Source organism: Talpa occidentalis, unplaced genomic scaffold, assembly GCF_014898055.3.
Source record: "Talpa occidentalis isolate TD23 unplaced genomic scaffold, MPIMG_talOcc4v2.1 talOcc4.7, whole genome shotgun sequence".
NCBI lineage: Eukaryota > Metazoa > Chordata > Mammalia > Eulipotyphla > Talpidae > Talpa > Talpa occidentalis.
The window spans coordinates 71486280-71498864 of record NW_023605083.1 but is presented as its reverse complement, the minus strand read 5'-3'; the positions used below and the strand labels follow the sequence as shown (position 1 = coordinate 71498864).

The window sequence follows — 12585 nt, the reverse complement described above, 5'->3', positions numbered from 1 at the left end:
TAAGGGGTGTGTGTGTGTGTGTGTGTGTGTGTGTGTGTGTGTGCGCGCGCGCACGCGCGCGTGTGTGTGTTTATATCTTACACAGCATTAATCGCAGTGTTTTATATATAGGGGTTGTAGAGCGTGAGGGTAAATAGCTCTCATCCTTTGTAAGAGGTGATCTTAAATCTTGGGGAAATAGGGCCTCCTCTGGAGGGCCTCCCCTGGTGGCGCAGGTAGTTGAGTGCAGCACTGTGAAGCTCTCCACAGCCTCTGCAGCCTCTGGTTTGATCCCGGCCGGCAGGCGAGCGTCCCACATGGCACAGCAGACCTCGCCTGTCATGCCCGCTGCTCCCCTCAGCAGTATATTTCGTCAGTCTGCCTGTTGTGTTCCCCGCTCTGTCTCTGGTGAATCCTCCCGCGCATCTGGCCTGTACCCTGGTTCTTGTATGAATAAATAAATAAATCTTGAAAAAAAATCTTGGGGAAGTAATTTCTCCTCTCAAGACCTGTATTTCCCTTTCTGTAAGTGTGGGAATAGTCTGATGTATTCAAAATCAGTTGTGAGATATGACAAGTAACTTCAAACTAATCATTCGGAGCTGATGTTTGCAAAACCTTTTTAATTAGTGCGAGTTGATTTATGACCAACACACCCAGTGTGTTTTCTTAAGTGTGAGAGAAAGGGATGGAGTCATAGTCCACTGGGATTTCATAACTTTGGATATAACAGTGGGTGTGTCACATAGAAGCAGGGTAGAAAAAAGGTTAAGAATCACTGTACTAATCACTGTACTTAGAACTGCAGGATTCTGTGTTTATATGTAGAACCTATCATTCTGATTATAAAGAATGTTTATTTTTGCAACTTCAGGAACTCTATTTTAAGAACCTTTCAAAACAAAAAAAAAAAGTCATGGAGAAGAACGGGAATAACCGAAAACTTCGAGTTTGCGTTGCGACTTGCAACCGTGCTGATTATTCAAAACTTGCCCCAATCATGTTTGGAATTAAAACGGAACCTGAGTTCTTTGAACTTGATGTGGTGGTACTTGGCTCTCACCTGATAGATGACTATGGGTAAGATAAAAACATTTTCTTATATCTCACATTACAATTATGGAACAAGAGTTTAAAAATCTAATTGCTCTACAAGGTAAAGTAGAATGTTATTACAGTTACCATTGATACTTATTTTTGTGACATTAGGTTTGTTAAAAGTTGGAAAATCTTTGGGCCTCCCCAGTGGCGCAGCGGTTGAGCGCTGGGTTGCGAAGCTGCCTGCAGCCTCTGCAGCGCCGGTTCGATCCCCAGCTGCTCCCCCGCCACCGGAGGAGAGTCCCACATGGCGCGCAGACCTCTCCTGCCGCCCGCTGCTCCCCTCAGCAGTGTACTTCGGTCCTTCTGCCTGCTCTGCTCCCCGCTCTGGCTCTGGTGAATTCTCTCACCCTCCCGCGCTTCTGACTGTACCCAGTGCTTATATAAATAAATCTTAAAAAAAAAAAAAACTTATTAAAAAAAAAAAAGTTGGAAAGTCTTTGAGGGAGCAGAATTTTAAACAAAAGATGACCAATCATTTTGTTAAATGTAATAAAGTGGCATTTAGTGCACCCTTGTGGCATGAAAACATTAATACAGACTCCAAATATAGTCAGGAATAGATTAAACTTGAAAGAAGCTTGTGTTAAAGTTGTCTTTTTCAGACTATTCTCTAAAAACAAAAACCTGCTCTAACACCAATTTAGCAGCTGGTTGTAAGAAGAAATTTATGGATAGCTAAAAAATTCATGTATTTTAAAAATGGGAAGTGAATTCTGACTAAGAACATCTCTGTGGGTTTTTTTTTTTTTCCTTAACATATTTAAGACAAAGGTAGAACAAAGTAGAAGAGAAATTTTAACTAGAGCCTGAGATGAAAGTCTCTAAGTCAAACTTTTATAAGTTTGACAGGAAAAATAGTGGGAGAGGCTCTCAAGGAAAATGTGATAGGTTTCCTATCTGTTGCCACCTTAATTAAAGGTGAAAAGGCAGTTATTTGTCTGGTAAGACTGTTAAGTAGAAAATGTGACTAGTACTTAAGGAAAATGTATGTTTAAAGTACAAGAAACTGGTTGCTTCTGGGGAGAGGAGCTGGTTAACTGGGAAACAAAAGTGAGAAGGTAGTCTTTTCACTGTATAACTTTCTTTTCTTTTTTTTTTTTTTTTTTTACCATTTTAGCAGCTTTTAATGAAAGTTGTATATAAGATTACTTTATTCCTGCATCTTCTCCATTGTTTCTTCCTTGTATTTGCCCTTTTCCTTTCCTGCTTGGTAAGATTTGGCCTGATGTTCTAGGATGTTTTTGTGATCTATGTCCAGTTTCAGTCTAGTGATAACCCCCTTGCTGGGGTGAATGCCCATATGAAGACTTGGGCTGTTCACTTTCTCTGCTGTACAGGTTCAGTGTAGATGAGATATTTCCTCCTGTAAACCTGGCCACTTGACCAATTTGTTGCCCTTTGTAGGTGTCCTTGGACAACCTGAATGTCATCATCTTCCAAATTGGCTTAAACATTCTACTTCGATCTCAGCTCTTTGGAAAGAGGGAAAAATTATAATCTTCCTATGAATATGGAAAGGGGCATTAAAATGCCTTTCATAGCTCTTCTTCCAGTCAGAGTCATGGAGAGATTGAACTTCATTTTGGCCGCTGGCTCTTAAGCAGTGGCTGCAAAAGGGCTTACTATATGGCTTTTTGTATCTTGAATTTTCAACCATGTGAATCAACTCTCTACTTTAAGAAGCACTAAGCTTCAGCCACTTGGGCAAAATGAAATCAAATTATTAACAACAAACTACTGAGAAATTCATTTGTACATTTATTAAAAAAAAATTTTAGGGCCTCCCTGGTGGTGCAAGGGTTAAGATGCAACCTATGAAGCTGTCAGCAGCCTCTGTAGCACAAGTTCGATCCCCTGCCAGGAAACAACCCACATGGCGCAGCAGACCTCTCCTGACTTGCCCACTGCTCCCCTCAGCAGAGTACTCCGGTCAATCCGGCTGTTCTATTCCCCTACTCTGTCTCTGGTGTCTCCTCTCACCCCCCACACCTCTGGCCCGTACCCCAGCTCTTGTATGCATAAATAAATAAATCTTAAGAAAATTTTTTTTGAAAGGCTAAGGACGTTTCTAAATATCCTACAATGCACAGGTCAGTCCCCCATAACAAAAATCTGACCCAAAAATGTTAACATTGTAGCCATTGAGAAATCCTGCTCTATGATATTTTTCTCAAAAATATGAAAAAAATTATTGGAACATTGTATTTTGGTCTGTACAGTGGCTTAATGATTAGCTCAGTGACTTGCTCCCCTGCATTAGCCTCAAATCCATGGGATCCAGATTCTTGCTTAGCAAAACTGCACATCATTTCATGACTCTTTTTGGTACTTCGGGATTGCTTGAGAATTTTAAAGTTATGTATGTCAAAATATGCTGTTCTCTTTTCTGTGGGTGTATTTGTCCTTTTTCTCCTCTCTCCCTCCCCTTCTTCTCTCTCACACAAACACTCTCAACAGAGTATATACCCTGTTATATACTCAACTGGTCCTCATTACATTGTGAAGACTGGTTTCCATGCCACAGTTGCTCAGATAAAAAGGGTTAAAATATTTTGGAGTCAGAGGGATTAATATTCTAATGATTAAAGGATGTTACTCTGGATAGTCAGTGAAAATAATAGCAAACTAAAGTGAAAAACTTAGAAGAGGTTGTCAAACATGTTAACTGATTATGGAGGTGGTAGTATCCTCTTAGGAGGAATTAGTATCTTGTAAGTCTAGTTCACTCTAACAGAAAATAGGTGTCTTCAACATAATTATTATACATAACTTCTATATCTCAAGATAGTTATATAAGATTTGTGGTACTCAATACAGCTATCTGAGCATTTTCTGTTGGAGGAGACATGGTAAGGGAATTAGCACCAATGGGAAAGTTGAGAAAACTAAGTCCCTCAAGGATCAGATTTCTCTGATGAAGGGGAGGTTTGAGAAATGCTGGTCATGTTTCTTTACACTTTAATATGCAGCACAAAGAAAAGAAAGAATTAGAAAACAAAAACTGATAGATCAGTCAACTCATTTTCACCTAAGAATGATGCTTCTAAGTTAGAGACAAGGGGGAAAGGTACTACAGTAAATGTTAATGAGTAATGAGGGTACCATCAGACCATATAACTGAAGAGGTTGGTTAGAGACTTAAGACATATGCAGTGGATCAAGTCCAGTTTCAGTCAAAGAATAATATATTGATGGCCTAGTCTTTTTAGAGTCCCATGGTTTTCAAAAGTATTCAAGTTTGAAGAATTTACAATATAGAATTTAGTTTTAAAAAAGGAAATCAAGGGCCTTCCCTGGTGGCGCAGCCTTTGAGCACTGGACTGCGAAGCTGCCCGCAGCCTCTGCAGCGCCGGTTTGATCCCCGGCTGCCGGCAAGGGTCCCACATGGCGCAAAGACCTCGCCTGCCGCCCGCTGCTCCCCTCAGCAGTGTATTTCATCCGTCTGCCTGTTCTGTTCCCCACTCTGGCTCTGGTGAATTCTCTCACCCTCCCGCGCTTCTGACTGTACCCAGTGCTTGTATAAATAAATAAATAAATCTTTTTTTTTTAAAAAAAAGGCCACTCTCTCTAAAAGAACACATATGCAAAAATTCTCAATTAAAAAAAAAAAGGAAATCTATATTTGGGTTCAATAGGCTTTAGCAGATTCTTCTCATATTTTTGGTGTTTGCTTTTAACATGCTGTCACAGGGAATTCTGCTTCTGGTTCCGGAAAGAGTCAAGTGGTCATGAAAGGAGAACATTCTGTAGGAGGGATAGTCTTAGAATTAAAGTCATGTTTTATCAGGTGGTAATCAAAAATAAAACTTTCCTGAAATTCATGCCCTTCAGCTAACCTGTAATTGCTCAGAACCAAAATGTGTATTCAGTTGTCTTTCTCCCCTCCATTGAAAGAAAGAGTATGGGTTGAACTTGGGGAGTAAAATTATCTTGTATTCTGTGTGCAAAATTAATCAGATAATATAAATTACCAAGCAGCCCAGAATTCAAGCTCAGCTAAGGTCGTTCTTGATTGTATTTATATCCTGATTATAGGCATTTTTCCTTCTTGAAATACTACTGTGAAGGGACTTCTCTTTTTAATAATTAAAGTTAAGAACTCAGCATGGCTACATATGTGGAGACCCTGTGCACCTTCAATAAGTATTAAGCATCTAGATTCATGGCAAATAAGATAGAAACAAAATCCCTGTTTTCATAGAACTTAACATTATGGTGGGGGAGACAAATGATAAAAAGATAACAAAAATAAGATAATAAAATAATAAAGGAAATCAAATGATAGGGGAAAATAATTAGAATAAATTTATGACCTTAAATGCTGCCGTTATAAGGGGAAACATGAGTAACAAAACTAATATTTACCTCAAGAAAGTATAAAATAAGAAAAAAATTCAAAATTTAGTGATGACAGAGCAGCTTGTATATGATTAACTCTCCCACAGCTAATCCTTATAAACTCTTGCCGACATATTTTTAAAAGCTGTTTGAAGGTATTGGAGAGTGACCAACAACAGAAACTGGATGGGGTTTGATCCTTGAAAGAAGTGAATGTAGTAGGTGAGATCCATGTTTCCAAGGAGCTATTCCTGTGAGTATCAGTCCACATGGTATAGATTATCTAGAACTCAAGCAGAAAGCCATTGTTGTTTAGGTTGAAGTACTAGAAAATGACAGTTGGGCTGCTCAGCATCTGGAAATTTTGGAGTTGGGGAAAAAAACCTGTGAAATGGAGGAGCCACTGAACAGCCTCAGACTATAAATATGTTTATAAACTCTTCTTGAGTTCTTGTGGACCACTGAACTACATATGCATGGGGGTCTCCAAGAAGCTTAGTAGAAAACAACTGGAGACTGAAGAAACTGAGAAGTTGTTTCATCTGCTGTCCACCTCAGGGGAGACAGTTTGGAATTTGAGTCCTACCAGGTTAGAGGTAAAATAAAAATAAAATACCTCAGGTTTTTTACTGAAATCCCAGAAAGGCCACACTTTAGGAGTAAAACCTATATTCCTTTTGCTCTTTAAGAGCAAAACTGAGTCACCCTAATTAAGTGTTGAACTGAGCTTTCAAAATGTGCACAGCCAGTAATTTAATTGCCTGCTTGATCAAAAATCAACAGTCTTCATAGGAATGTACAGAACCCTGAGCCTCTATATTATTCACAGTGTTCAACAGAAAATCACATATTGATAGATAAGTGAAGAAATGGGAAAATTTCACCCAACATTAAAAGAAAGAAAAGTCAATGAAAACAGACCCAGAGATGGCTCAGATGTTGGCATCAGCAGACAAGGACTAGCTCAGTGAGCAGCTATTCTCAACAGAAATTTTAAACAAGAACCAAATAATTCTAGAACTGAAAAGTATAATATATGCAAAAAAAAATTTCACTTGATGTAGATGCTGAAGAAAAGAGAAGGTCAGTGAACTTTAAGACAGATCAATAGACATTATCTAGGTAAAGAGCAGAATGTGAAAAAATAATAAAATTACGAACAGAGCCTCAGTGACCTCTGGGACAATATCAGTAACAATCTAAAATATATTTCATTAGTATCTCAGGAAGGAGAGAGGCAGAAAAATCTTACAAAAATACTGGCCTGAGTTTTCCAAATTTTTTGAAAATGTCACTACAGATTCAGAATGGGCAATAACTCCCAACAGATAAATACACAGGTACATGTAGACCTAGCATACTTAAACTACTGAAAACAAAACAATTTCTTGAAAGTAGCAATACAAAAAATGACATTTCTTTTAGGTAAACAATGATATGAATAACTTGCCATCTGAAACAATAGAAGCCCGAAGACACTGGAACATCTTTAATATATTCAGAGAAGAAAATGAACCCTTTTTAACCCAGAATTTATCATCCAATGAAAATTTCTTCCAAAATTAATTGAAGGTATTTTCAGATAAACCAGTAACTGACAACCAGCAGGTATACACTACAAAAAAAATGCTAAGATAAATTCTTCAGACTGAAGAAAAATGATACATATTCCAAGGAAATTAAGTCTGCAGGAAGGAATGACTAGTAAGAGTAAATGTAAAAGAATACCTTAAAAAAACTAATTTTTAAACAGTTTTAGTTCTATAGCAAGATTGAGCAGAAGGTCCAGTGGTTTTCTGTACACCCTTTTGCTCCCAAACACATAGCCTTCCCCATTATCAACACCTCCCACAGAGAGGCACATTTGTTATAGCTGATGAACATACACTGATACATTATTATCACCCAGAGTCCATAGTTTACATTAGGGTTCAGCTTAGTAGTGTAAATTTTTTTGGATTTGGACAAATGTATAATGATATGTACCCATCATTATAGTATCATATAGAATAATTTCACTGCCCTAAAAACTTATATTCTGGGCCTCCTTGGTGGCACAGGTGGTTGAGCGCCGCACTGTGAAGCTGTCTGCAGCCTCTGCAGCATGGATTCAATCCTGGCCGGCCGGGGAGAAACCCACATGGCACAGCAGACCTCTCCTGTCTCGCCCACTGCTCCCCTCAGCAGTGTATTTTGTCAGTCTGCCTGTTCTGTTCTCCGCTCTGTCTCTGGTGAATCTTCTCATCCCCCCGCACATCTGGCCTGTACCCCCAGTTCTTGTGTAAAGAAATAAATCTTTAAAAAAAAAAAAAGTGGTATGATATTTAAAAAAAAAAATACTTCTACCTATTCATCCCTTCCTCCCCCAACCCTCTACAGCTACTGATCTTTTTACTGTGTCCATAGATTTGCCTTTTCCAGATTGTCACAGATGGAATCATACAGTATATAGCCTTTTCAGACTGACTTCTTTTATATAAACTTTCTTCATATATTTTCAGTAATTTCAAGTAATTGCTTGATAATAATTTCTTTTTAGTACTGAATAATATTCCATCCTGATGTCAGAACCAGACAAAGGCATTATAAAAATAAGAATTCGGACCAGAAGTCCTCATGAATAAGGACATAAAACTTTAAACAATATAGTGGGTTTACTGTAGGAATTAAGATTAGATTGATTTAACATTTGAAAATCAATTTGTTAACTTGCATATTAACAGAAATAAAGGGGACAATCCATATGATCATGTCAAATAGATGTTAAGAAGCATTAAATACATTATAAAAACTCTTACTCTGATAAAAGCCAGCTGTGAAAAACCTATAACATAAAGTTTATTCTCTCCTCCTAAGATTGGGAACAAGGTAAAGCTTTCCACTTTGACTATTTCTCTTTAACTTATACCAAATAAAGCAAGAAATAGAAAAAAGGCATTAAGATTGTCTTTATTTACATATAACATCATAGCTGTACAGGGAATTTCAGTTAAATCTATAAAGTGACGCCTAGGACATCTATGTGATGTAAAATGATGTGTATAAAGAACCCTTCACGATTTGGGAAAATATTAGTGTGAAATGGATTAAGAATTTTACAAAATTAATTGTATGATGTGTTTTCAAGTATGTTAAAATATGCATAAAATGGTTAGAGAAAATGTTAACACTGATAGTGCTCAGTGGTAGGTTTACAGATGATAATTATCTGCATTTTCCAATTTTTAAAAAATGTGTTAGAAAAAACATCTGTAAAAAACTCTAATCATTACAGCCATGAAATTAAGTTATTGAAAACTGTTAATGTTATTAAAGCATGAAACACACTTGTAACTACACAGCCAATTTAATGCTATAAAATTTACATTTTTACCTCAATCAGAATTAAGCATTAATTCTGGGGACATTGATTCTGGGGGCATTAAGCTGATGACTTAGGCTGTAATATAAACAAGAAAGCATTTTTTGGAGAATGGGAATCATGATCCAGGTCCACAACCAAGGGCATTCCACCAGCGTGAGGGCAGAGGGAAGTTTTATGAGCACCACACTCTTAACTGACAGTCATCAGCAGAGGGAAGTTTTAAAGACTCAAGCAGGGGAGTGGGCTAGCTCAGTTTAGGTCGTCTGTTTGAAATTTGGATTATTTGACAGGAGTCTTAAGGCAGAAAGCTGGAGTGTGGGATCTTTTTTAACAATCAGCACATGGCCTTCCTCTTATTGATGAGGAAAGAACAAGATGCTGGTGTTCTTTTGTAGTTATTTATAAGGAGAAAATCTGTGTGTGTGTGCACATGCACTGGTTCATAATCAATAATGGGGAGTTGAGTTAAGCTGCTTACTTTACACCTAGAACTCTCAAAATGGTAACTTAGAAATAAGATGCAATCTCTTTGACTCAGCATAGGTCCCATAGTACCATGCAAAGGATTCAGGAGATAAAATTCATCATTCAGAAATTTTATTAGTAACATCTCCCATATCCTGGCTCCTTGCTATTTTCTTTAATGAGCTTTGTTTTTGTAAGTGATTTTTTTTCCTATTTAGTAGCATTTCATTTAAAACAATTTTTTTTTAAAAAGTCATGACCAGTATAAAATTTCATTTTTTTTTCTTTTTTTCTTTAAAGATTTATTTATTTATTTATACAAGCACTGAGTACAGTCAGAAGCGCAGGAGGGTGAGAGAATTCGCCAGAGCCAGAGCGGGGAACAGAACAGGCAGACCGATGAAATACACTGCTGAGGGGAGCAGTGGGCGCAGCAGGAGAGGTCTGTGCGCATGTGGGACCCTCGCCGGCGGCCAGGGATCAAACCGGCACTGCAGCATCGCAGCTCAGCGTCAACCGCTGCGCCACCAGGGGAGGCCCTCTTTTTTTTTTTTTTAAGATTTATTTTATTTATACAAGAGCCGGGGTACAGGCCAGATGCACAGGAACGTGAGAGGATTCACCAGAGACAGAGTGGGGAACAGAACAGGCAGACTGACGAAATACACTGCTGAGGGGAGCAGCGGGCAAGACAGTAGAGGTCTGCTCACCATGTGGGTTGCTCCGAGGCCGGTGGGGATCGAACTGGCACTGCAGAGTCTGCGGACAGCTTCACAGCACTGCACTCAACCACCTGCGCCACCAGGGAGGCCCAAAATTTCATTTCTTTTTTCCTAATTAAAAAAAAATTCTCAGATATTTCCTCCAGGTACTTACTGAGGCAGGCACAAATGAGAATTCCAAGGTGCTGAATGTTTTATTTCTTGATCTGTATGCTGGCAATAGGGCTATTAGAAAAATTAAGCTGTCTGTATAATGATCTGTGCTTTTAATTTTGAGTGTAAGTTATACTTTAGTTGTTTTACTTGACTTTAGAAAGTAAATTTTAGAAAATATTTTCCATGTTGGGTTGATATAAGATTTTCTCATAGTGGTCCTGTAATTAAGAATATGCTTTCATTTTTTCATTTCTCTCTTGCTTTAGAAACACATATCGCATGATTGAACAAGATGACTTTGACATTAACACCAGGCTACACACAATTGTTAGAGGGGAAGATGAGGCAGCCATGGTGGAGTCAGTGGGCCTGGCCCTAGTGAAGCTACCAGATGTGCTCAATCGCCTGAAGCCTGATATCATGATTGTTCATGGAGACAGGTTTGACGCCCTGGCTCTGGCTACATCTGCTGCCTTAATGAACATCCGAATCCTTCACATTGAAGGTGGGGAAGTCAGTGGGACCATTGATGACTCTATCAGACATGCCATCACAAAACTGGCTCATTATCATGTGTGCTGCACTCGAAGTGCAGAGCAACACCTAATATCCATGTGTGAGGACCATGATCGCATCCTTCTGGCAGGCTGCCCTTCCTATGATAAACTTCTCTCTGCTAAGAACAAAGACTACATGAGCATCATTCGCATGTGGTTAGGTACGTATCAGGCTTTATTCATTCATTCTGGTGGTAGTGGTTGTCAGAAGGTGTTGGATAGCTTTCAGTTTTTGGAAACTATAGTGGATAGAATATCCCATTACCAATCAGAAACCTAAGGTTTTAGTTCATAGATCTCACTGTGGCATGACTTCACTTCTTTGAGACTCAATTTTTTGTAAAATAGACTTAATGAATTGAGTTTTTAAATCTGTGCTATACGGTATGCTTTTAATCCATTAAATACAATATTTTGGGTGACTGTCTCAGATCCTGTGGTAGCAAAAACCGGGAAAAAAATCAAACTACAAAAGTATATGTAATATGATGTCTTTTTAAAAAAAAAAACAATAATATAATGAAAAGGTTAGGAAGTATATATACTACATCATTGACAATATTTATTTCTGATTTGTAGAATTATGGGTGTTTTTGTTTTCATTTTTCTGTATTTTATCTTTTAGTATAATGAAAACTTATTTTAAATTTTATATCTTAATTTTATATCTTAATTTTGATATAATCTTATATCTTAAGATATAAAATTAAGATAAAATTAAGATAAAATCTTATATCTTAAGATATAAGATATCTTATATCTTGTAATACTCAGATGAGACAGAGAATGTTAAAAGTAGTTAGTAAAACCCAAATGCCCAAAAATAGATGACTGGATCAAGAAGATGTGGTACATATATACCATGGAATATTACTCAGCATTCAAAAAAGATAAACACATGCAATTTGCAGCAACATGGATGGCGCTGGAAGGGATCATGCTCAGCGAAATAAGCCAAAAAGAAAAAGAAAAATACCGGATGGTCTCACTCATAGCAGGAACCTAGAAAACTTAAATAAGGGACCAGGAAAATGAATAACTATAAGAAAGTGAAAATCAAAATCAACAAAAAACTATGAACCAGAGACACTTTTTGGGGGGTGGGGGGCGGGAGGGGAGGGATTAGGGTCAGAATGGGAGGGTTGCAATTGTATGGGGGAATATAAAAATAAAATTTATTATGTTAAAAAAAAATTTAAAAAGTAGTAAGCCATAAGTGACTATTAATATAAGGTAATTTGACTTATTAAGGCAAAAGTCACAGTTGTACATTGAGTTTATTATCTCTGTAAATAAGCCTAAAGATATGAAATCTTCAATGATTAATGACTTATCTTGCTGGACATTACCTTTTGTTAGAAGCAAAGAAAATAGGTTTATTAACAGAATATCAAGTGGTTAACTAACAGTGAAATGTCTAGAGGATAAATCGGGATTTATTTATGTACTTTTTAAGAGGTACAGCCATTAAGTAATCAAGTTAAGAATAGTAAATTGATTTGGCTATTAGGTAATCAAAGAGATTATACATATTTTAAATCTAGATCACATTAGAACAGAAAAGAAATTCAGTTATCTATTTCTTTTTTTTAACTTAAGTGGTATTCATTTTTATTGGGGTAACACTGGTTTACTGTACTGTATATGTTTTAGGGGGATGGGTTCACACCCTCTTCAGATGTATGCTACCATGAAACACTTACAACTGAAGTACCTATCTATGTATTTCTTATCTTTGGACAGATTTGTTATCAGGGAATCTGTATGGATAATGCTGGTGGAGCAAACATATGTCCCTCTAGTCTCTCCTTTATGTGTGCTTCTAAATAAACATTCTTGCATTCTGGTCTGATTATACTATTAACTATATTCTGAAAAACTGTATTTCTGAAAAACAGAATGA

The 12585-nt window shown here is 37.4% G+C and overlaps 1 protein-coding gene across 9 annotated transcripts in view; it reads left to right on the top strand.

Annotated features, from left to right (window-relative positions):
* The window catches only part of GNE (glucosamine (UDP-N-acetyl)-2-epimerase/N-acetylmannosamine kinase), a 54982-nt gene that overhangs the window by 23025 nt on the left and 19372 nt on the right, over positions 1-12585 (top strand). For 7 of the 9 annotated variants that reach the window (XM_054689477.1, XM_037495087.2, XM_037495084.2 and 4 more), the window contains 2 exons: positions 854-1059; positions 10392-10843. In XM_054689477.1, coding sequence (XP_054545452.1) covers positions 854-1059; positions 10392-10843 — 658 coding nt within the window. The remainder of the gene's footprint in view (positions 1-853; positions 1060-10391; positions 10844-12585) is intronic. The other 2 variants (XM_037495088.2, XM_037495085.2) reach the window with 1 other exon arrangement.